A 26,604-nucleotide genomic window follows, 5' to 3' on the forward strand; every position below is an offset into this window, starting at 1 on the left:
TTATGACAACCGAAAATAAACGAATGCATGTGAACGATTTAAAAGGGGGCGTAAAACTCAACAACTTGTACTTCACAACACCGAAGTAACAACAATGTACGAAGTGAATTTGACACCCTCTTGCTGGATTTTTCCCACACGTGTACTGAATGTGGGAATTCTCATACCTACTACCGGTGGTCTGGCTGGCAATCGTGTAGTTCGTGAGCATAAAGTCTTACTTGGCACAGCTTGCAGTTCTTGCAGCAGAGCGGTGAGGCAGATTTCAATTTCGCGCTGAAACAGCCAAAGACAACGGCTAAGTGACTGAAATATAGTGCAGAAGAAGATCGAGTCGCAAATGTACCTTGAACGAGTCGAACAGGAAAGGCCCTGCCTTCGAGCTTCCCAGCGTCCTGTCATCAAAAAGAAGAAAAATTGAAACCACGACTGAAATGATTCCACACAGCCCTTCTGTTCGTCCGAAAAGCAGGAGAAAACAAGAGGAAGAATAAAATGTTTACGAGAGGAAAGTTCGCAAAATTGTTTTTATTCGTTAGCAATGCTCAAGTTATTTGGAATCCCGCATCAAACTTCTACTAAAATAACGAATAAAGCTTTAAGAACAGAGGCACACACTTTACTGAATTCCGAACGCATGGCAAAAACAAAAACTATCCAAGGAAGTGTATCCCTGAGCTTCTCGCTAATTTCGGCACGAATCTTAGAGGTTAAGCTTCATCAGAATTTCTCAAGAACGGCCACTCTCTCTGTCTCCGACTCTAAATACGCTTCCGACATCGATGTTTTGTAGCCGCAGCAGTTGACCATGTGTTTTTCTGATTTTCAATCAACCACTGTACGGCTGGTGCTAACACTACATCTGACACCGCCAATGCTACTGTATGCACTTGAATATTGCGCTTTGAGTTTCAGCCCACTGACACAGCCTGTGCAAAAAAAAAAAAGAGAGATTAACGTAGAGAAGCGGTCATAATCAGAACAAGTGTAGTTCACGTGGAAGTTTTTCCGCGTATTTAATATGTGTAATACTGCTGTTGTAGAGAGATTGGTTACTTCAAACACAAACTTGTTTTTCAAGTCATGCGCATGAACGTTTGAGTAAATCGAAGCATAAACTTGTAGCATCTTAGTGGTATATGGTCTATATACAGCGCTCAACATACAACAATGTGAACACCAGATAGCCTTCGGTTACCTTCTGTGAAAGTGAAAGTGTGTTTAAAAATTTAAGGTGCTCATTAACTGAAGAGCTTATGTGCCCCACAGAAGTGCGCGTGCTCTATTGCCACTGCAGATTAAATGAACTCAAGGAACAAGCCAGTGCGACATGGCAGCTGATTTAGTGAACCAGCACTCTTATCTGCAACATTTAGAGCGTTCCATTAACCGGACCATTTAAACAGCTATCGTTACGCTCTCCATAGGATAGCACTTTTTCGTGCCGCATTTAGAGCTTTTCTTTGATCGGACCCTTTACACTGTCATGATTACGCCTCCGTAGAATTCGTGGATATATCGTGATAGTGTTAAATTGCCACTGATCTGTTGGAATCGTTGTACGTTTTGTATCTTTGTGCATGCCAACGCCTTCGATCAGGTCTTAAAACTCTAATCTGGCGCGCCCTAACTGCGTTCTATTCCCTAAATACTGCTAACCTTTTGTTCCTTCATGCACAACTTTATCATACATGAAGCAGCACACAAATCTAACACCCTTAGAAAAAAGTACACAAAACCACAAAAGAAATACCCAAGCCTATAGATGTAGGCCTGTAAAATTCAAGCAATCCACGGGGCTATCAAATGCTGCAGCCATTTATATACGGGCCACTGGTTTTCCTTGCAGCCGCGGCGAGCTGCCTCGGCTTGCCGCACCTGGCATTACTCCCACAGGACCCTGAAGGTTCACTGCGCATCTTAAATCATGACTAAATCGTAACGTCACCACCTCGTGAGCATGCGATTCTGAGCACTCATTCCTGCATGCCCTCGTGACGTTTCTTGAGCAAACTAGTTGCCGTTCATACTGTATACCTACAATAACGAATAGAGGCGTTAGAGATACTGTCAGCGTTTCTCCTCAAGAATTGTGGTGCTATTGTCGCGCTTTCCCCTTGCATATTATCGATATATATTGTGGTATCTACGTTTAATATGTGCAACTGGTATTCTCTTGGTCGAGAGCGGCAGTAATGAGAATAAAAAAAAGGGATGGACCATATCTAAATGTGCGGATTACCGACATTTTTTCTCAGCCCTGTATTACGGCTTTCGCTTTATCTTGTATTTATTTTTGGCTGGTTGTTTACACCGAAAAAAGGGACGGCCCTAAAGCTAGGCACCTCGTATACTCAGGTGCTCAAGCCAGTGGAAGTGCCACCACATGCAACATCAGCTGATATGGGGCACGTATTCAGCAATAACACACAGTGAAGGCACATGCACGCTATCAAGTATTAATGCGATAAGATTTTTTTTGACGAGCGCCTGGACATTGCGGGTATCCTTTTCCTGACCTCTTCTAGTGCCCCCAGGAACTAGGCGCCACGTAGCGTCCCGTGACGATGACGTCAGCATCTTTTACGTAGTCGTCGTGATTCCAGTGCAATCACATAGCACCTCTTAACACAGTGCATGAAGTCTGTGCAATTTGTAAGATGGGGAGATAACACGGTTGCAGTCAAAGATGTCAGTGACGTTCAAAAGAAACAGTCTGAGTGATCAGTTGCGCATACCGTATTTTCTCGTGCAGTATGGCCATTTCTCCGGGTTCTAAGCGAAAGTCCTTGGTCTTGAATAAACTTCGGATTGTGTGCTGCAATCTGTAAGTAAATTCCAGTTAACATTACTACGACAGTGACTGCCACTGCGGGATATATTCCATATCGCCGCAACAATTATTATTATATATATTTGTTTCGAAAACATATATACACTTGACAGCAAATGGACAGCGAAGAGCAGGCGCTGCAACCAGCCTGACGCGACAGGAAGACGCCCACTAGGCTTCCCGCGTCCCGAAACGCCGTCGCGCTACAAGTGTCAAGCAAAGCACTGCAAAACGACGCCGGTCCGCGAATACCACCACACCGCATGCTGAGCGAATGGCGGCTAACGTGGGATAATCGGATGACCGGTACGCAACACGAGGTGACTGAAAGAGAAATACGAATTGTTTGAGGAAAAGAAAACGTACGCAATGAAGCTCCTTCAGTAGACGTAAAAGAATGCGAGAGTTACGCAAAAAAAATTACTCGTCTAATACTTGACATGGTTGTCCAGAGTAGTCCATTATTACTGATAATGCCACATCCGAATGGCTGGATGAGACAAAGCGCTTTCTAATTCAAACGAAGTGTGCCTCAGCTATTTCCCTCATAGGATAACCATTGAGATGATCAATTACAGCGACCTGTCCAAAATGAACTTGCCTGACTGTATGTTGTGTAACAAATAACAATACTTGGTGTGCTTTCTCCTTCAGCTTTTTAATTGCGGAAGATATCAGATGAACCGTAAGCTACATTTAGTGAATGGTCTATCAAAAATTAGTAATGATGCGAAAGCGGCAATGTAGCATCAGGGAATTCGTACAGGTGAAATTGGGATGCACATACCTCAGTCAAATGCCAAAGTTTCAAGAACCTTTCTTTGTCAACATTTGTCCTCTATTCAGCTGTACAGTTCATCGAGTGGAATTATTGACACTGAACTTAAACATTGCCCTCCTTTGTTGCACCATATTACCTTTCGCTTTCCAACTTGTTCATAGTCTAAACAGAATAGAAATGTCCGACTCGCAGCAGCAAGTAATGTGCATTTCAGGAGGAGCGGAAATCTCGGCCGTTACGCGTAACAGAACATTTCACGTGATCGCGAAAAAATGACCACTCACAGGAGCTGCCCGGGCACGCGGAACAGCACGTTACATCAGACTTCGTCCCAAAGGCAATAACAAGTGCAGTCATAAAGAATACAATAATTAGTGCAAACGCATAGCAAGCATACATCAAGAATAGCTTCCGCAGAAAGCGAACGTCTAATAGCCCTCATTGATCAACAGATCCAGTCCACGGTTCCTTAACACCTCCTAAAGTGTGGACCTGGAGACCACCTGGCAATCTCTAGACGCCTCACCAGCACGATTTCTTCGCTACTATACCTACTCCGGAACTACGCCATGGGTGCTATAACGTGAAGCTAGTTCAAACTTTTCTATTCCAATTCTGCAATCAGCCCTCCGCCAGTGGTCAAAAACTTTTTTCGACCACGCCCACTTCGTCTGTATGTCACGCGACGTCACGAAAACCGCGATAGCCCCCCATCTGATATGTCGTGAACACACTGATTAAGCATGACTGGGAAGAACAAAAGAAAAATAGTTATTTAGGATTCGACGTCTTTTCGCCATGAGCGCTCGGCTATTGGTCAAAGGATTTCGGGCGACACCCACTTAACGTGCCTTTCACGCGACGTCAGAAAACCGCGAGAACTCACCACGTCAAAGTGACCTGTAACCGTTAAAGATGCGGTAATATGCCGAAAAAAACTGAGTTTTCTTCTGAATAGCAGCAGACTGCCCCGTTCCGAAAGGAATAAGAGATAGCTGCCGCCGATGGCACTGGCTACTCGCACCAACCGGAGAGCATGGGCTTATTTGCATTCAATAAAGCTTTTTGCGTAGCCGTGTAACGTTTTCGAGCACTTTCGGCATGTTTACAACCTCGTTCTGCCAACTATTTTTTGCCGAGGATCCGTTTTAGCAGCATTCTTAGCCTTCCGCTGTATTCTGTCACTATTTTCGACCAGCCACCGCAAGATAAGTAAAGGAAAGCGAACCAATCGCAGACGCCGGCACCACTCTCTTCATCCGGTTATCAATTTTCAAGGCAATGGCTCGGCATCATCGAAGCCCTCTCCATTTGAGCGTGCTCATCGCCTATTGTCAGCCAATTAGATAAGACAAGCCGCTCAATTTAGACAATGTTATTCGTTTTTAAAGCAAACAAAAATGTCCTCCTATCAACGAGGAGAGAGCATTTTATTGGTCTGTTCAGACAGCCCTTCGGGTCACCGCCCGATGATTGCGTTAGCGGTTTCGCAAATTTGACGTCAGGAAATTGGAATAAAAACATATTGGAATAGTTTCACGTTAGAGGGCCCCATGTCTGCTGAGTTTCAAACCACAAATCCTGCTTACCTACTTTAAGCGGTTTCGCTGAAAGCCACCCCTGTGCACACCGAGAGCGCACTCAGAAAAGGGCACAGGAGCTCTGATGCTCGTGTTCTAAAAAAAAAAACTCGACTACTTAACAAATTAAGCATGCAGCCACAGTGTTGCGCGTCTGCAGACGCGTACGAACAGAATTTCTTTGATAGCCGAGCGCTCGCGGTCACGACACGGGCGTGATGAGAAGGGCCGGTCACGGGGCGCGCACGTTCTTGTCCGAAAACGAAAGTTACGTGACGCCGCTTCTGTCACCATTTTGTGCCGCGCCTGGCAAGCTCAGCAGCCCACGTGACCTCCAACACCGGCGCGGGCGAGAACACAGCACGCATCAAGCCTTCTCGGCTAGCCCTAGCATCAAGTCCCGCGTGCTCTCCCTGGCACTTACAGCAGAGCGCGGGACTTCCAACACACAATGCGCATGACGCGTATATCTGCTCGGCTGCGAGGCAAACCTGACTCGGCTAGCTGAGCCACGCGGGCACTGCAATCGCCGTCCCACCCACAACACCACAGGGACGGCGGGAACGCGCCTCGTGTGCCTGCCTATATGCTGTAGCAATAAAATTAAAAAACGGAAAAGTACGACTGGACGGAAGAACAAATCTAGACGTCCGTGCATTGTGTAGGATCCATCTGTGATTCCGAAAGGACGCGACCTCCAGAAAAGGCCGTAAACGCTAGGGTAGCGGCAGTCTGTACCTTCCGTAAGTGTGGTGGGCAATGCTGCGATATTACCTTTAAGACAGCAATAATTTGATCACTTTGTCCTACGGTCGAAAAATAAAAGAAGGCAGACGATTCAAGTAAAGAAATGCTGCACACCAATGCCGGGTGTCAACAGAGATCGTCCCACGTATTGTAGTTGGACATTTCTTTCTCGAAATTGGGCTGTCGTATTCCACCACTGAATTCTTCATCCGTAAGCATGTTCTGGCTTTGTCCTCTCTACATTCTAAAAAAAGTTTACACCCTTTAGGGTGTATTTTTGCCACACAACAATAATCGTCATCTGTCTTACCCGCATTTAATTTCCTTAAAACGCAGCGCTTGTTTCTTACCTGTCGAGAATGCTCGGTCATGCTGATAACGCGCGTGCCGTTTGTGACTTGGAAGTACCTGGCTCGCGCCGTTATAGAAAGGAAATGCGAGCAAAAGAGATGACGATTAGTGTTGCGTGGCAAATATACACCTCAAAGGGTGCAAATGTTTTTGGAGTGTATGCCACATATCTGTAATAAATTCGAGGCCGTCAAGCATATTTTATTAACTGGCAATTCATTTCTTTCCGGCGATTATGTGCTCCTGCAAATTCTTCAAAATCTTTGTCCTTGGGACCCCTGCATTATCCTTCAATCGAAGGAAAGGTTTTCCTTTCTTTTTCCCTGATCCCTTTCATTTTATGTTCCCATTTTCCTTTTGTACCGGCATCCCACTCTCCCTGCTGATTTAAAACAGCGAATCGAGTTGCGCCTACTCAACCCCACTGCATTTTCTGATATTTCTTTCTGACTCATTGTTTCGCTAAAGATAAAATTGTGCATTCCATACAAAGCTACTGATTCCCAAGAATGCTGCATGCTCCCTGTAGACATCAGCAACCGGCATCTTCCCGCAGATCACATGAGCCAAGTCCCGCATGTGAGAACGCACGGGTTTAATTATGGATGATATCCGTGTACATTCGCCCGATGATATGGGACTTGCCCCATTTCATAAATGGGAACATACGGGTTTTCGTGCGGCAATAATATTGCACCATAAAAAGCTGTCTCGGAGTTAATCTACTAATGGCTCGTGTTCCGCACATGTTTTTGAAACGACTCCATTCTTCCATGCGGTCTCGGGGGGTTGAAATTGAATTTCTGCGCCGCTTAGGTCATCACGCGAGAGCGCTGTTATCACGCAAGGCTTAGCCCCTTGTACAGGAGTGCCGTCGTGGAGGAGGAGATACGAGTCTTATCACGAGGCACATGGGCATTATTACATGTTTGCGAAACGATAAGTGCCCCTTTGCCAGCCCAGATGCGAACTGCGCGTTACAACGCGCTGTAGTCAATAAACGCATCTTTTTACCACCCACAATAATCGGCTCTTACGAGTTTATGCTCCTCAAGAACAAGTATAAAATAGGTATTTGAAATATAACTGTCTCCACATATTATATATGGAGATAGTTATAACTCCACAAATTATGTCAATAATTTTGCAGGCGCATTCTTTTTTCACTTCCCCGAATCGTCTTATACCATCGCACAATACGAGACGCGTCTCAAACAATTTTAACCTGTCAAAGTGTTATAGACTATATATTGAAACAGTAATTGATTGCCGCGGCTGACAATTGTGGAATATGTTACTCTCTCAATTAGCTGCAAAAAAGTGATTCGGTGACTAATTTAGTGCGTGCTTACAAAGCAAACAGCCCTAATCGCGGGACCTAACAGTAAGACTGTCACAGCACTGTCCTGTGTGTTCTTGTTTTCTACTGTTTTTACTGCTCGTTGCTTCAATACCTCTTTCGGGGTTGAGCCACAACGAAACTTAAATGTTCAAAACTATATTTTTAACTAGAGCCAGCGACCAAACTGCATCGTTATTTCGTTTCGTTCTGTCATTTTTTGCTATACTGACATTTCTTCAATCGTGTCATCACGTTCCGCTGTTGTTTCCACAGCTGACCAGTATGTATACTTCTTTTTATTGAACTGGAAACATGCGCGCATTTCAGGAACTACGCGCTCAAGTCCTAAGCATAGAGGAAGGAATACAACAAGAGCGGACGCTCCCATAGAGCCCAGCGGCCCAAATGACTGCAGCGCACCAAGCCGCCGGTGTTAATACCTGAAGCATACGTCTGATTTCGGTTTTGTGCGCGCGCGTTTTGAATGCTAACTGGTGCGCGTCAAGCCGGCTGCGCAGTTTCGTTCTTTTTTTTTCTTTTGCTTCTATAGCTCGAACGCGGGCGGTATTCGTGCGAAATCGTTTATTAAATAAAATTGATTGCGAACGATCTTTGCAAGCCTCCGTCAAATATGTGCCACGTGCAGTTTCATAAAGATGCAAGACGCGTTGTCACATGAGGAAATGTTTATTTTATTCTATATTAATGCTCATTGCGGGCTTCTTGTGCATTCATCCAACATTGTGGCACCAGGTAAGCAGCTGTTGTTCCCGTAGGAAGCTCCACCAGACGACGTCAGCTGAAAAAATTTAATTGCAAGCACGTCTCATTTTTCAATTAACATGCAAGAATAGTGCGTGTAGAGGCGAAGCGTGCGAAAGTGGTGAGTGGGTCGCATTATAAACAAAATCAGTTCGCTTTTACATACACAGCGTGGAAAATACCCGACTCATCCCAAATAATACCGTACATACCACAAAAACATCCTATTTTCAAGCATTGCTCTCTTGCCGGGCCTTATTTCCTGCATTTTAATAGAACGAATACACACGGGCTACTGCGCGTTTCCAGAACTCAATTGGCTACAACCGACGCGATAGTACGCTAAGAATACACACGTGGCCACAACACAGGCTCTCAACCAGACCATGCTGGACACTCGCAGAATTCCTTCTACTCGCACTCAAGACAAATGCGTGGGTGGAAAGCCTGTCTTGAGTCGTTCACAAGACAGCATTTTCGAGTTACAAATTCCTGGCGTTTGAGCTCCCTGGCGTTATCTTTTGCGCGTTCTGCCGGCGCAAGCAACACGCTACCGTGTTATCGCTCTTGGCAATTCCTCGTCACGTTTTTGACAAGCGTGAGTACTGAAAGAAGACTTAAGTTGTTGCGGGGCCATAAAAATTGTCACCAACTTGTCGCAGTAAGATTCAGTACGTGCCAAACTAACTGTCATCACGGCTGAGCTGCTCTTCGCTGCGTCACGACAGGCGCGGCGAGCGTGCCTCATAAGTAAGAAAAAAAAACAATACCGAGAATAATTTTCAACAATGTTCGGCGTCAGAGAAAGCGCCATGAACTTGTCGGTGCATTAAAGCGCAAAACTTAACTGCGCGCCACGGCCGAGCTGCTTTTCGCTAACCGCGTCACAGCGCCAGGCGCGCCCACTGCGCTTGAAAAGTACGCCAAAAAGTAACGAAATTAGTTACTAAAATGTTGGGGGTCAGAGAAAGCGCCAAAACTTGTTGCAGTAAGATTCAGAGGCGAAACTTTGTCAAAGCACCCTGTAGGCCCACGATGCCCAAAAACTATCGAAATAAGTTAAAATAATATTGGGGCTCATAGAAAGCGTCGCAAACATCTCCCAGTACGATTCATTAATTCAAATTAAGTGCGCCACGAAGGGCGCGCTGTTTTTCGTTAACTGCGCCACAAGTCTAGCCTAGGTACCATGCCGTAAGGCTAATTGATTGAAATGCGTCGCAGACTGTCGAACAAAGTTTCTCACCTTGCCCTAGTCCAATAGTGCAGTGGTGCCATGTAGAAGTTCAGAAGGAACGCAAGGATTCGCTGGGACCCCACCCAACCAGGCTAAATGCAAAAATAGAAAAACAGGCAGACGGGCGACCGAACAGACCAACGCTCAGATGCGCGGCCGATCTCTCTCGCTTCGGCAGTGGGTCTGACGAATGACGCATGCATCTGGCTCGTCATGCGCTGATTCACCCGTTGCTAGGCAACGGAAGTATGCCGGAAAGTTTAATTTATACGCAGATATTTTTACTCTTGCCTTGAAAAAATAAAAAATAAAACAATTTCTGTTAATCTCATTTAACATTATTTTTTTTCGGTGCTTGTGGCAGCAAACGGTCGACGTTAATACTATAGCGTGACGTATTTCCTGTTGCCACTTTTCGCCGAGTGTCCCCTCTTGACATATTTCGTTCTCTATGTTCTAAGGACGTGTCTAGGTCTGTCGTCGAAGTGTAGGTCTACGGCGGCAGCGACTGTCATAGCGCAAGATCACCTAATATAAACGTACATAGCCGCCGACGTTCACAGGACGCATATTGGGCACGCTGCGCGACTACATTATCACAATCATGCTTTCTTATCTGAAGCTTGCCGACACACAAATTTCAACCGTATAACTGCTGCGAATCGTGCCTCGTTGCCTAAGAGCTACATGGATACAGTGACACCATTCTCACCTTTAAAAGCCTGCACAAACCTGAAAAACGCCTCGCCATCCGAGGAGTCACGAATAAAGCTAACATGCAGTCATCATCAGCAGCAGCAGCAGCCTGGTTACGCCCACTGCAGGGCAAAGGCCTCTGCCTTACTTCTCCAACTACCCCGGTCATGTACTAATTGTGGCGATGTTGTCCCTGCGAACTTCTTAACCTCATCCGCCCACCTAACTTTCTGCCGCCCCCTGCTACGCTTCCCTTCCCTTGGAATCTAGTCCGTAACCCTTAATGACCATCAGTTATCTTCGCTCCTCATTACATGCCCTACCCATGCCCCCCCCCCATTTCTTTTTCTTGATTTCAACTAAGATGTTATTAACTCGTGTTTGTTCCCTCACCCAATCTTCTCTTTTCTTGTCTCTTAACGTTACACCCATCATTACTATTGCCATAGCTCATTGCGTCGTCCTCAATTTAAGTAGAACCCTTTTCGTAAGCCCTCCAGGTTTCTGCCCCGTAGTTGAGTACTGGTAAGGCACAGCTATTATACACTTTTCTCTTGAGGGATAATGGCAACCTGCTGTTCATGATCTGAGAATGCCTTTCTTATGAGAATGCCAATTCTTATTCTTCTGAATATGTAAACCTCATGATCCGGATCCGTGGTCACTACCTGCCCTAAGTAGATGTATTCCCTTACCACTTCCAGTGCCTCGCTACCTATCGTAAACTGCTGTTCTCTTCCGAGACTATTAAACATTACTTTAGTTTTCTACACATTAATTTTTAGGTCCACTCTTCTGCTTTGCCTCTCCAGGTCAGTGAGCATGCATTGCAATTGGTCCCCTGAGTTACTAAGCAAGGCGATATCATCAGCAAATCTCAAGTTACTAAGGTATTCTCCATTAACTCTTATCCCCAATTCTTCTCTCTCCAGGTCTCTGAATACCTCCTGTAAACACGCTGTGAATAGCATTGGAGAGATCGTATCTCCCTGCCTGACGCCTTTCTTGCATGCAGTCATTTGCCCTCAAACAGGCCACATTAGCTGTTTTACATAAAGGGAACAGTGGCGGCGTATATGTTTACATGAACGGGTCAGTCGTACCTCCAGCTTCCGCGGTGGTTATTCCAGCAGGATCCCTTATAACACCGCTAAATATGTCACATGTATCATCGACGGCAGCTGCTGAACTGCTGACCCTCCGTGCGGCTCTTCATTTCATTCAGTCAATCTCCTGTGACTTCAAGGCAATCATTCATAGTTCACAGTCAGCCCTGCATCGTGGATCACATGAGGAGATCGCCTTAGAGATCACACAAGTCCATCATCGAGTAGTTGACAAAGGACACGATGTAATATATCAGTGATCGCCTAGCCACTGTGACCTATATGACAATGAGCAAGCGCAATGTGCCCGATATGCCCATCAACCGAGTTGCAATTCCTCTTTCGAGAGCCGACGCAGTGGAAAAGCTTGTCGCGCTTGCTCGAAACCGAACACCGGTTCAATGAAATTCAACCGATTTCACAAGTGCACGCCTTGGTACCCTCGACTCTTAATTGATAGCTCCGTACTCCTTTCGACCTACTCCGACGTAACTGCACCCTTCTGGTCCACCTGTGGCTTGGATATACATTTTCAAAAATGTGCGCCTTTCTGATCGGAATGGTCAATAGCCCACTGTATGACTTCTGCGGGTGCAGCGAGACGATCGCGCACCTTCTTTGCAAGTGCCCTCCTTTCAACCCGCCAGCAGCAGACTTCTCAGTCACGCTATGCCAACTGGATAAGCGTCCGCGCATGTAAAATAACATTCTTGGAAACTGGCCTACACGAACATTAGCGCGAGCCACTGTGAAGGCACTGCCAGATTATTTAAAAGACACCTGACTGTGCGGCATGTTGTGCCTGCGCAATGTGTCACGTAGAACGTATTGGTGGGGCGTTGAAATTCAGTAACACTATGTAACACCCTCGCAGACTGTGGGACAGCGGCCGCAGAAACAGTTCTCTATTGTTTATGTGTGTTTTCTTTTCGTATTCTTTTTCCCCCTCTATCCCATCCTTTCCCCAACTACAGTGTAGCCAACCGGAGTTACTCTCTGATCTATCTTTCCCTCGCCTCTCTCTCTTCACACATACAAACATAATGAGATAACATGGCCACGAGACAAATGAAATTACGGCAGAAGTCATCTCACTATGACTGTCGACGGCAATGCGAATAGCAATCGAGCAACATAGCGACATATCATATTCCTTAAATAACGCTTATTTATCATATCTACTGGTAATCCTGGGACTTTTCTTGATACGGCTATAAGCTCATATTACGACATCCTCCCGATTTGCTATGGTACTCGCTTACCAAAGTCGCCCATGAGCATGGAAACATGACGAATACTCTATGACACTGACGCAGTGATGACAGGACGAGAAAGAAGGTATGTTATTCATGAAACGACAAAGGCACAAAACGAGGACGGCATGGCGACAGTGACATGTCGATTCCGAAATTATGAGTGTGGTATAACGGCGACAACGCGACGATGACGACATGAGGACAGCGAGATGACGATGGCGTGAGTAGGACGGTGTGACGATAACCGGAGGAAGAAGCGAGAATGACGACGATTGCAAGGCTAAGGGGGTATGATAACGACGCTATAATAACGAATGCATGCATGTTAGCGTCTGTGTGATGATGACGGAATAAAGACGATGGCAGGAAAATGACGGTATCGTGACGACAATGACAGGACAACAACGATGGCGTGATGACGATGGCATGACGACAGTTGGCTGACAAAGCTGGAATGATGACAATGCAAAGACCCCAACGGTATTAAGACCCTGAAGTCATTTCGTTTGTATCACGCCGTTTTTGCTTTGTTGTTTTTATTGTATTCTGCCGTAATAACCATTTCGATTGTATAACATTGTATAATTACTGTTTCTTGATAACCAATCCCCTCTAGAGTGTATTTGCGTTTGAGTGTATTTGGAATAATTGAATAATAATCACGATTGAATGACAACATAATTACGATAGAGTGAAGAACAAGGAATGATGTCGATGGATTGACGACGACGGCATGTCGACAACGTGAAGAGGATACTGAAGTAATGACGATGGTGGAAGGACAGCGTGACGACAACGGCATGACCACGAATGCATGACGATTAATGGATTACGACGATGTAGCGACGACAATGGGAAGACAACGGCATGCAAATTATGGGATGACGACGAGTGTGTGATGACAACAGCGTGACGATGAGTGTATCGCCAAACCTGCATAACGACGATGACATGACCTGCTATGACGACCTGCATGACGAGAGTCAGATGACGTAGCTGGAGTAGCGATGATGGCATGACCACTATGACATCACAACGATGATCTGACAATGAATGCATGATAACTACTGACGAAGGTAGCACCAGAAGAGCGCCATAATCGTGATTCAGTGACGACAGTATGATTACAATACAATGACGAAGCATGATTGATGATGATGGAACCACGGAGGCGGTATGACGACAAAGCGATGACTTTATTGAAGTGACGGTGAAACCACAGCGTGACGAAGATGGTGTGATGACGAGAGCATGACGACAGCTGGCTGACAAAGCTGGAATGACGTCTTTTCAATGAGCAAGACGGGATTGCGACTCCGAACAAAAGCCTGGTGACCCATGCTATTTGGACCACTGGTTCAGAGATGAAATCGTTACTACGACAGCATAACGAGAGTCAGATCACGAAGCTCGAATGTTGATATGTGGTTTTTAATGGCGCAAGGGCCAGTTATGGCCAAAGAGCACCATTGCAAATGGTAATTTAAAGGATTTATTCTGAATGGCGTGGACAGTGAATTTATTATGGTAGGTGTGACATGGCTGTATAAGGGCCTAAAAACTTTCGCTGTAAATGACGTCAATGTATAGCTAGTAAAATAACGACACTGGTTAGTTATGCACGTGGACGATGGCAGTTGTGTTTTGATAAAAAACATGCGAAAACGACACAACAGTTAAACTAAATCTTCAAGACGGCCCTCGAATACTAGGGCTGGTAGTCACGTGTTAAAATTTCCTGGCCAAATTATTTTTAGAATGTCGCTTTCAGCTAAAAAATCTAAAGCTATTTGAAGTTTAAAATCGGTGCATCACTAAGAAAAAATGCAGGGTGAAGTGGTATATTTTCCCGATATGCAGAAGGGAAATACGTTTTCCTCTATGTTTCCATTGCAGAGCACTGGATAAGAACATGGAGCACTGTCAAGCTATCGGCGCACCTACTACAAGTAGAAGAATCCCCGCCAGTCAAGAGGTAGGAGTGAGTACTGTAAGTGTGTCCTATTCTTAATCGGCAAAGAAGTACTTCTTTGTACCGTGCTGTTTTCTCACTTATCCAATTCCGCAGTTTTGGTTTTATGATGTGTAACTTATTCAATGCTTCTGTATCCCACTCTGCTTGCCAATGATTCCTCAATTTACGGCGCAGAAAGGGCTTTAGGTCTGTGGCAGGAATGGGGATATTTCCATCTGTGTCGCTAAAACTCACTGACGTAGCGTTTTCGTCAGCAGCTACGTTGCCTTTTATTCCTTTATGGCCAGGTACCCAGCATAGGATAATCGCTTGGTTGCACATATATGCGGAGCACAACAAGCTATACAGCTCATTCAAAACGGGATTCTTATGCTTTTGTAAGCTAATCAGGGCTCTCACGACACTTAATGAGTCTATAAAGACAACAGCCTTAGCGACATTTCGGCGCCTTATGTGTTTAATAGCCGAAAGTATACCGTATGCTTCTGCCGTAAAGATATTGGTGTGTGGGTTTAGCGACACAGATGTTGAAAATGAGGGAGATGCTTCGAAGCAGGAGACTTCGAAGTATCTGTGTAATATTCGTCATAGGAATACTTCTATTTAAGTTCACTAAAATGTACTTGTATGTGAGCCTCACGTACTTGTTTCGATAATTCTAAGAAAGAGATGTCACATTGGATAGTTTGCCACTCCCAAGGCGGTGGAAGCGGAGAGGGCGCCATTAAGACATTCTCTAAAAGATAGACCCCTGCTTTTTCTGAGAGTGCTTCCAACCAGAGGGACAGAGGAGGCCGGACACATTGGCGGTTACGGAACAGCCTGGCCGTGGAGGAGTCGTGAATAATTGAATGACATGGATGATCCACAGGTGATTTTACCTTCAAGGCATGCGAAAGACTTAAATATGTTCTTTGGTAGTATAGGGACCATTCATTAGATTCGACGTAAAGGCTTTGCACAGGACTAGTTCTAAAGGCGCCTGTTGCAAGGCGGAATGCCTAAGTGGTGGACAGGAGCTAGCATTTTTAGAGTACTAGGTCCAGCAGAATTATAGACTATGGCGCCATAGTCAAGACGTGCTAATATTAGACTTTTGTACAACTTTATTAGGCATCTCCTGTCGCTTCCCAAAGCTGTGCATGACAACAGCTTCAGCAGATTCATAGTCTTGAGGCACTTTGCCTTAAGATACTTCAGGTGCGGCACAAAAGTTAGCTTACTGTCTAGAAGGATCCCTAAGAATTTGTGTTCACAGCTCACAGATAACCGTTCTCCGTTGAGATTGATTGCGGGTTCCGCCAGTATACCTCTCTTATTAGAGAACAGGACGCACGTACTTTTTCTCAGATTTAGCTTAAAACCATTTTCCTCCGCCCACTTAGGCAATTTATTTATGCAAAGCTGTACATGTCGCTCACAGATACTTAGATTACATGATTTAAAACATATCTCAATGTCATCTACATATACAGAATAAAACATACTACGTGGTATGGCAGTCTGGATCGAGTTCATTTTGACAATAAAAAGAGTGCAGCTCAGCACACCTCCTTGTGGGACACCAGCCTCTTGCGTAAATGGACGAGACAGAACGTTACCAACTCTAACATGGAACATGCGATCGGAGAGGTAACTCTGAATGACGCATAGCAAGTTGCCTCGAACTCCCATTACGGACAGATCACGGAGGATTCCAAAGCGCCAGGTTGTGTCGTATGCCTTCTCCATATCTAAAAATACGGACAGGAAAAACTGTTTCTGCACAAAGGCATCACGGATATTTGTCTCGATGCGGACAAGATTATCTGTTATGGATCTACCCTCTCTAAAACCGCACTGTAAGGGATTGAGTATCTTGTTGCTTTCAAGAAAATGGATGAGGCGACGGTTAATCATTTTCTCAAATAATTTGCATATACAACTTGTCAGAGCTATAGGCCTATAACTGTCAGGTGAGGAAGGGTCCTTGCCCTCTTTGAGAATGGGGATTACGATTGCTTCTTTCCAGGCAAACGGAATGCAGCCTGCGGAGAACATAGAATTGAAGAGTGACAGTAGTGTTTCTTGGGTTTCAGGGTGTAGGTGTCTGATCATCTCATACATTATTCTGTCACTTCCTGGGGCGGACTTCTTGCAACAGTTCAGTGAGGCCTGGAACTCAGCCATTCCAAATGGACGATTGTATGCTTCATTGGATGAGCTGTTCCGACCCAATTTCATCTGTTCTGCAAGTCGCTGGTATTTTAGAAATGTATCTGTGTAATGAGATGTACTGGAAATGTGCTCAAAATATGATCCTAGACAATCTGCCTGATCCTCAAGAGTGTCTCCTTGTGTATTTAATAAAGGTAAGGGATGGGTTTCGCGGGCTTTTATTTTGTTCACCCTTTTCCAGGCATTTCCTTCGTCTGTATATGAATTGATGCTGCTTATGTAGTTTTTCCAACTTTCGCGTTTAGCGCGGCGGCGCATTCTGCTACCTTTGCGACTTGATCGCCTTGAAATTAATCAGATTCTGTGTTGTTGGGGAGTTACGGAGGAGGTTCCATGCCTTGTTTTGCTTTTTACTGGCTACCCTACACACCTCATTCCACCATGGAATACGTCGTTTCGAGGGCGACCCATTTGTTTGGGGAATGCATACTGATGCAGCCTCATCATTGAACGCTGTTATGTATGCTACTGCGTCGTCTAAGCTAAGTTCGGAGATATCATTCCAGGGCAGCTGTGTTATTTCGCGAGACTTTGTCCAGTCGGCTGAGTCAACTTTCCATCGAGGAAGATGCGCATGACACTCGCTTTGTTTTTTAAGGTTCCGACCGATGGGGAAGTGATCACTTCCATAAGGGTTATTAATGACATCCCACTCCAGATATAGCACAATTGTACTAGACGCTATGCTAAGATCTATCGAAGAAAATGTTTTGTTTGTAGAGCTGTGAAATGTTGGCTCTTTTTTGTTCAGCAAGCAGAAACTTGAAGAGAACAGGATGTTTTCTACAAGCCGTCTTCTCGCATCACAGCGACAGTCGCCCCACCGTGGGCTATGCGCGTTTAGATCACCGACGACTATGTAGGGGTGATGCAGCTCATCAATAAAGCATTGAAATGCTGTGCTAGAGAGTTGATAACTAGGGGGATGTATACGAACGTGATAGTAACTAGTTCATTGAATAATACTGCTTGGATAGCAACTGCCTCAAGAGGAGTTCGGAGTTGCAGTTGCCGACAAGCAACGCCTCTGTCTTCTATTATTGCTACCCTGCCGGACGATGCAACAGCATCATCTCGGTCCTTCCGGAAAATAGCGTATTGCCTAAGAAAGCTTGTTTGCGTAGATTTAAGATGTGTCTCCTGAACACACAGCACCTTTGGATTCCATTTGTATAAGAGTTCATTGATATCATCGAGGTTGTGGATCACACCTCTCACGTTCCAGTGTAATAGTTGTGTATCCATATTTTTTGTGTTTATGTGCTGTGTGTCAAGAGATATGAATTAGGTTGGCTCAAGGGACCTTTCCAGGCCCCTTGATGCCGGGTATATCTTTTTTCTTGGCGCGCTCCAGGGAGCAACGCCGTTCCTTCGGCGTCTGCGACGCCGGAGAAGTTTTTGTTACATCCATCGCCTCGTCAGAGGCGCTGGATGACGCCCGCTCAGTGGGCACGCGCGGGGGGTTTATCGGGCCTGTCTGCACGAGCAGTGGCCCTGGGACCGGCAGGCTCGGAGGTCTGCTGGCCCTTCGTGGTAGGGGGCGGAAGAGCAGTGGCTGCTCCCGCCAGGGGGGCTGATGGCGTAACCGCCGTCACATTCCGTGCGACTTGGGCGGCCACCGAAGGATGTAGCGCTGCCCCCCGGCGCGCCACATCGGTGTAGGAAGGACTAGACTGGTTGTGGAGAGCGAAACGTTTACGTGCCTCTGAAAAAGATAGGTTTAGTTTGACTTTCAGTTCTATTATTTGTTTCTCCTTTTTCCACGAGGGGCACGATCGCGAGTAAGGCGGGGTGATCTCCTTCACAGTTGGCACAGCGGTTTGGTGAAGTGCAGATGTCAGAAGCGTGTTCAGAAGAACTACACTTAGCACAAGTAGCACGTCCTCTGCAGGTTTGCGACCCATGCCCAAAACGCTGACACTTGAAGCATCGACGCGGATTTGGGATGTATTGTGTAACACGAAGCTTGCAGTAGCCGGTTTCTATTGTTTCAGGCAGGTTGCTGGTTCCGAAAGTAATGATTATGTGTTTGGTCAGTGTTTGTTTGTCATCTCGCCTTAATGTTATTCTTTGCACCTTTACCACGTTCTGGTCTTGGCATCCTTCTAGTAGTTCGCTTTCACTCAGTTCGAGAAGGTCATCTTCTGAGACGACCCCGCGCACTGTGTTCATGGATCTGTGTGGGCCCACTGAGACTGGAATTTCCCCAAATGCTACAAGTTTCGAGAGTTTGTCATATTGCGCTTTGTCGCGAACTTCGAGAAGATCACCACTTCCCATCTTCGTTACTTTATAGCCTGGGCGAATTGCTTCAGTGGGAGATTTCGCTACAACAAATGGTGAGATCATTCTGACTGTTTTCTTATCGTGCTGACTATGTACAACGTGGTACTTTGGAAAAGGTTGTTTTGGCTGCATTAAGAAAGTGAATGTTTCATCGGTGCGCCCCCTCTTCAGGGAGCGATCAGGTAGAGGAGGAAAGTTGCTTGCCATATAGCATTGGAAATTTCGGCGGCGATGGTGGCCACCCACCACCGAGCCCAACAAGGGGACGCTACAAGGTTGGAAGAATACCTGAAGACGCCAGCAATGCATCGCCGCTATAACCTAATATATGCATACCCACGACAGGATATATTACACACGGTTCAGCCTTGCCGCCAAGAAATACGGAAGTAATAAGAAGTGAAGAGAAGACAGGAGAGATGGAAAAGTGGGAGAGAAAGACGAAGATTGGAGAGGAGGACAGGAAAAGGCGACTGCCGATTTCCTCCAGGTGGGTCAGTCTGGAGGTGCCGTCTGCGTGAAGCAGAGGCCAAAGGGGTGTGTTGCCGCCGCCGAGGGGCCGTAAAGGTACAAACACCCGGCATTAGCTCAGCCCCCAGTATCCCCTTTTCCCCGGACACGGCTAAGCCGCGCACGGTTAGACGCGAGAGAGTCCAACTCTCGTGTGCTCGGGTACGTGGTGTCGCAACACACCAAACGCCTGCTGACGCAGACGCCCCTGCGGGGGAAGCTCGAATGTTGACGATTGAACAAACTTGACGGCATCACTACAGCGGTGTGAAAAAGAATGCATGACGACGTTGTGGCATCAATGGTGTGACGACGACGGCATGATGACTGACGGATTACAAAATGTCATGATGGAGATGCAACGACCAAGATGGCACCACGACCACGAACCTAATGGTCCCAGCATGCGGCAGATGCATGACGACGATGGCGTGACGACGATAGCGCGACGAGTGTCGGAAGACAAAGCTGCAATGACGATGATGCAACGAGCAGGACGGAATCACGACGACGATGCCACACTTAGCGGCCCGAGCCATTATACAACTTGAACCACCGGGTCGGAAAGGGGTGACGACGACCCATGACGAGGATAAGCCCACAAAGGTGGGATGACGACTATGGAGCGACCACGGCGTCATCACCATAGAGGTGTAACAAAGGATGCATGGCGACGTTATGAAGATGATGGAGTGACAACGAAGACATAAGTGTTGGATTACTATGTGGTATGACGGCGACACAATGGCCACGATGGCATCACGACCCCGAGCCAATTTCTCCTGGTACCACCTATTAGACAACTAGGGTGGCATTACGAGAGTCAGGTGAGTGCGGGAATGGTGACAATTGATTGACCTTGATGGCATCGCGACTAGATTCACATACCTAGCGGCATACGCAAACAGATTAGATAGATAGATAGATAGATAGATAGATAGATAGATAGATAGATAGATAGATAGATAGATAGATAGATAGATAGATAGATAGATAGATAGATAGATAGATAGATAGATAGATAGATAGATAGATAGATAGATAGATAGATAGATTCAAAACGACTGAAGTAAGCAAAGAACACTATTTACATTAAAATGTAACACTTGTACAAAGGCTGCAAACAAAGACAAACTATACACCCGTTGACTTTTTGTTTTGTGCGTCTCGGATACAAAGCGCAGTACAATTTTAACGCGATAGCATCAAGGACCCACCTCTCCCAGTAAATTTGTCGTCGGCATCCGGCACTGGCGTCCCTCTGAGCGAAAATGCCCGTATATATTTAGGTACACATATTTCCTTGCCTTGCTATATGACATGCGGCATATGCGGTTTATATTGCCACACCATTTTATCACTAAGCTTACTCATACCTTGTCTTAAGTTCTTGAGTAATTCCTCGGAATTTTGAGAAAAACAGCCCACAAACAAATGCTTTTTATGTTAAATCTGCTCAGACTGAAATATTAGAAGTATGAAACAATAACAGAAACCTGAAAATTATGTTCTTGTTGTTGTTGTTGTTGTTGTTGTTGTTCTTGTTTATCTATGTTTTGGCGCGGCTGTGCGCACCTTCGGGATCGGCCCAGGGAAAAGGTCTCATTTCTACCAGAAAGTTCACTTTCGTGCATGGCGCTCGCCGCCAGCGTTTTCCGGTCAACATTACCGTTATATAAGCTGTAGGTCGTGGAAAGTTTGACAAGCAGTCAAGGACCTCTGGATGCTATCGCGCTTTACTCTTAAAGGAGAGGCTTAAGCGTCCTTCGACTTTTGTCTCTTGCTTTTCGAGATTGGCGGTTTGGGTTATCCCGTTGTAAAATGCTGAATTTGCATTCGCTCATTCTATTCTACATTTGGCCATGGTCGTGGTTATTGTTGTATTCGCCGCGAGAGAATCGATAGACCATGCTGAGAATACCTGGCTTTTCCACAACGGTGTACGCTAATTGATCGATTGAGGAGAGTTGGGTGCTACTGTGCCTTAAGCTTTTATGTACTTTGATGCTTTTTTCTAGAAGTAAACAGGGCACACAACGCGGCAGCCCGTCAAAGTGTTACACCGTCAGTTTCCGTGCAACTTTCAATGTGCGAGTCATCTTTCTTGAAGGCTCACTCACCGCAGCCAATCACGGTTCTTGGGCAGTACTCCTCCCGAAGCATTCAGCGTCGCGTACTTGTTGAGGGAGACCTTCGCTTCCTGCGCTGGACCCGACGCTGTAGAAGCGGCAGACGCGAGGCCGCACGAGCTCTGCCTCCTGCCGCCACTGCGCAGTTCTTCGTGTTCAGGAACATCGGTCAGAGCAGCCCTCGACGCGGGCAGGGCGTTCCTGGGACTCCTTTCGGTCTCCGCGCCTCCAGGAGGGGTGCTGTGCGTGCGACGATGCGCTCTGAAACTTCGGTTGAGGAGATGCGACATCACTCCGAGCTCCGCTAGCCGCAAGCCAGAGGTGGCATGAACGCCGGAGTTTCCTTTTCTTCTCTCTGGGAGCACGAGTATTAGCCGAGAGGCGTGCTGCGAGATAAGGCGGTATGCGAGGTGTCATTAGGTTTCGCACTTGAGCAGATTGCGTAGAGATATCTCGAGAGCAATGTAAACCACTACAACGGACGCCTCGTCTTCCTTCGATGACACGCGCAGTGCGCCTTTGCCGCCTTAAATACATAAAGTGCAGTGCGTGACAAGAGGAAAAGGCGCTATCAAAACACGCATTTGAGATCCACTCAGTGTAAGTAAAGCTAGATACTCTAGATATACTTGCGCTTTTTGTATGAAAAATATCCTGTATAGCCATTCTTAATTCACGAGCAGTGTTTTCTGTTTGCGCTTTGTAAAAGGAATGCTGAATATAAGTAAGCAAAACCAACACTGTGTGCGAATAATCAAGGATGCGTGCCCTCTTCCGTTGTTGAAATACAAGAGAATACAAGAGGGAGACAGAGGCAAAATGGCAAAAAGAGGAGGAAAGACCGAGTTTAGCCAGTGCAAGTACCACTGGCTACCCTGTGCTAGGGAAAGGTATAAAAAGTATAAATTGAGAAAGAAGAAAAAACTTAGAACGACAGAAAGCTGAGCTAGTTGGTAAGGATTCATTATGCAAAAAAGAAGTGAGGCGTGCAGACAGGACACAAGAGTAGAGAAGTGGACAACACGAACGCCGACTATCAACCGAAGGGAGCACTGAGGCGAAAAAAGAAGACACAAAACTCATCTGCGCATGCTCAGGAATGGTAACACCACGTGTCAGTCGGGTACACATGCCGTTCTACGTGAGAGATGACTGTTAAGACACTTAATCTCTTCTTTATGTAAAGTAATCGAAGGCTGACTCACGCACGCACTTCCACCATTAAAGATATGTCATGCCTCTACCATAAGACGCGTATCTTCATTCTTATGCCTGTACAATATCGCGCATTCATCTAACTCTGGCGTGCAGTTGCAATCTCGGCAATGTAGCGAAATATTAGAAGGCGACCCACCGGTTAACGACCTTTTATGTTCCATTAGCCTCTGATTGATACACCGCCCCGTTGGCCACAGATAAGGGGAATTCTATACACCACACCCATACGACAGTCAGTAAAACTGTTGTTCTTATTGTGCTTCACTAGACAAATATCTCTTCGTTTTTTGCCTTTTACCCGCTCCTTTTTATCCTGTACGGCAGCACATATCTTACCTAGCTCATTGGGAGCAGTGAAAGCAACATTAACATCATATCTACTTGCAACTTTTTTAAGCCTGTGCGACACTGAATGAATATACGGAATAGCCACTACTCTTTTATTGCTACTACTGCTTTCTGTAATCACGTCCGTCCCTCTCGAAACCGACTTCTTTAGGCGCTCAGCCACAGTGGCCACCGCTACACTAGGATAACCTGCTTCTAATAGGCGCCGGACCTGCGCATTAAAACGGGCGCTCATTTTGTGCATGCAGGATCTGGTGAGGGAAGACTTAAGGCACGACATGGCAATTCCGTTTTTTACTAATTTAGAATGCTTGGATTGAAAGTTTAGCAACGGCTTCGAAGATCTTGGGGAGTACTGCCAACAAACATTGTTTTGTTCGAAGATCAATGAAATGTCAAGAAACTGAATTACGCGTCGCTGAGGAAATTCCTTGGTAAACTGTAATCCTCCCCCATAAACCTTAAATTGATCACTTACTGAGGTAGCAGCGGAATCGAATTCTTCCGTATTGCAGAAAATCAGGTAATCATCAACGTACCGAAATATCTTGATAACGCTATCACCTAAGGCTTTCTCTAAGCAGTTGTCAACCTTACTCAGGTAAATGTTGCTAAGAATAGGGGCAACCTTTGAGCCAATACAAATGCCTGCTTTCTGCAGAAAAACGCCATCTCTCCATCCAATCAGCGTCGCCTTCAAGTACATTGAAAGAATTTCTTGAAAATCTGCCATGGAAACATCGCATCTGTCAATAAAAGCCGATTCTTGCACTTGTTCTTTAATGCAATCTTTACGGAATTTAGTAACCCGTCTTGCGGCAAGGAATAATACAGGTCTTCGATATCCATACTAAAAGCTGCACAATCACCAGGATTTTCCTCTCTCAAATACTGAACTAGTGCCTGAGAATTACGTAAGCAAAAGGGGTCTGAAAAAACTAGTGAAGCTAAGCAGTTCTGTAGGTAACTGGCGACACAGACCTGCCACGTCCCTTTCTCTGACACTATAGCACGAAAAGTAATTTCTTGTTTATGGGTCTTGGCCGAGAAAAACAGTTCTAAGGTGAGGGATTAAGCTTTCTTGACATTACAGACAAGCCTATCAAGATTATGTCTTGACAAGAGGTCAACCGCACGTTGCCTAACTACCGAAGGCTTGAGTTTTACTGGCTGTAAATTCTTTTCTATGGCTGAAATCGCATTTTCTGAGAACATGTCATCTGGCATAATTACGAAATAACCTTCCTTGTCAGATATTACTCGTCTAAGTTCATACTCCACAAGGTAATTAGCTAACGGTCGGACAGGGTCAGGCGTCTTAAAATGAGCATTTGATTGTTTAATGCTAGTAATGCAATCCGAAATACAGCGTGAGCGTTCTTCTTCAGGGACGAACCTGGTTATGCAGCGCGGTATGCTTAAAACGTCAACGGGTTTTATGTCAGGCTTAAAACAGTGCTTAGGACCTAAAGCAAGGGTTTTTCTATAGTTATCGCTTACGATGGCGTCTCCAAGAACAAGTACGTTATTAGACGGTGAATTATTAGAAAGGTGTTTCCTCTTACTTTGTTGAAGCTCCGGAAGTTTCATCCTCCAGAGGAAGTCCGCGTGTTGCACGGCTAGGAAGGAAGGAAAAAGTGGAGAAGGAAAGGCAGGGAGGTTAACCAGTTTAGCTCAACCGGTTTGCTACCCTACACATGGGAGCGGGATGAGGGGGATGAAAGATGGGGAGGAGAGAGAGAGGAAGCACATAGCACAGCACACAAATCATCAGTTACAGTCCGTCACTCTTGCGTGGTACGTGACATCACTGTCACAGCCACTTGCCCAAGCCCATCTCTTTCAAAAACCGAAGTAGTCCCTTTGTCGCCTTCACCTGCGATGTCTTCTGTCGGCGACATGTGAAAACCGTTTCAGCTGACAATGGTCTAGTGTCAAGGTGCGCTATAACGGATGCCAGGGACTGTCGCTGAACATTATATTCAGGACAGTCGCACAGAATGTGTTCTAGCGTCTCCTCGCAAAGACAGGCACTGCAGAGAGTGTCGTCGACCATTCCAACGCGAAATGAGTAAGATTTCGCGAATGCCACCCCTAGCCATAAGTGATAAAGCAAAGTGGCCTCTCTTCTGCGGAGTCCAGTTGGCATATATATATAGAGAGAGAGGAGAATTCAGGAAAGGCAGCGATGGTAACCAGTCAATAGTCTGGTTGGCTACCCTACACTGGGGGATGGGAGAAGGGGAAGAGAAAGAAGGGAGAGAGAAGGCGTAGATACGCGTACGGACAGCACTTCAGTTAGAGTCGCTCGAGCAAACCAGAAGTTCTGAGAAAACACAAAAGTGCCTTCACTGCCTTCTGCGCCGATGATCGGTCGGGACGGTGCTCTAATATGGTCTGTTCACTCAGAGGACGATCGTCTAGTTGCCTCAATGTGTTGGACAAAGACTGTCTTTGTGCTTGAAATTGTGGACAATGGCACAATAAGTGGTCAATGTTCTCCTCGCATCCGCAAACATCACATGCAGGAGTATTAGCCATTCCAATTAGTGCTGAGTAGGCATTCGTGAAGGCAACTCCAAGCCATAACCGACACAGAAGAGACGCTTCACGTCGGTGTAGACCCGCTGGAGGTTTGAGTTGAAGTGACGGGTTTAGTCTGTGCAGTCTTGTGCGCCTTGTATGTGCGGTGTTCCACTCTGCCAAGGAGATCGTGCGTGCTAGAATGCCAAGTTGCCTCGCGGCGTCGGTCCTTGAGAGAGGAATGGGGACGCAGCGGTCTTCTTGGTTTGACGTCCGAGCTGCCTTATCGGCGTCATCATTTCCAAGGATACCGCAATGACCTGGTATCCACTGAAAAGAGATATCATGTCCTTTTGCTATTAAGTGATGAACAAGTTCCGCGATTTCGCACGTGAGCTGATCGTGAGTTCCATGTCGGAGAAACGACTGCACACATTGCAAGGCCGGCCTTGAATCGCAGAAGACGGCCCATTTTCTAGGACTTTCAGCGTTTATCACTTGAAGCGCGTCGCGGAGAGCCGCGAGCTCTGCAGCTGTGGACGTAGTGACATGGGAAGTCTTGAACCGCTTGGTTATTCTCATTGCTGGTATAACTAGAGCGCCGCCGGAACTGGTTGATGTAGTTGATCCATCAGTGTAGACGTGTGTGCAGTCGCTGTATTTCTCGTACAAGAGAAGTAAAGTTAGTTGCTTGAGCGCTGATGATG

General features: G+C 46.0%; 1 protein-coding gene across 3 annotated transcripts in view; it reads right to left on the reverse strand.

The window, feature by feature from the left end:
• The window catches only part of LOC142572967 (proline-rich protein 5-like), a 57,230-nt gene that overhangs the window by 12,029 nt on the left and 18,597 nt on the right, over positions 1-26,604 (reverse strand). For 2 of the 3 annotated variants that reach the window (XM_075682446.1, XM_075682444.1), the window contains exons 2-5: positions 21,800-22,194; positions 2,739-2,825; positions 347-395; positions 168-276 (exon numbers count right to left, since the gene is read on the reverse strand). In XM_075682446.1, coding sequence (XP_075538561.1) covers positions 168-276; positions 347-395; positions 2,739-2,825; positions 21,800-22,098 — 544 coding nt within the window. In that variant the 5' untranslated portion in view covers positions 22,099-22,194. The remainder of the gene's footprint in view (positions 1-167; positions 277-346; positions 396-2,738; positions 2,826-21,799; positions 22,195-26,604) is intronic. The other variant, XM_075682445.1, reaches the window with a different exon arrangement.

This window comes from Dermacentor variabilis, chromosome 2, assembly GCF_050947875.1.
Source record: "Dermacentor variabilis isolate Ectoservices chromosome 2, ASM5094787v1, whole genome shotgun sequence".
In the NCBI taxonomy this organism is placed as follows: domain Eukaryota; kingdom Metazoa; phylum Arthropoda; class Arachnida; order Ixodida; family Ixodidae; genus Dermacentor; species Dermacentor variabilis.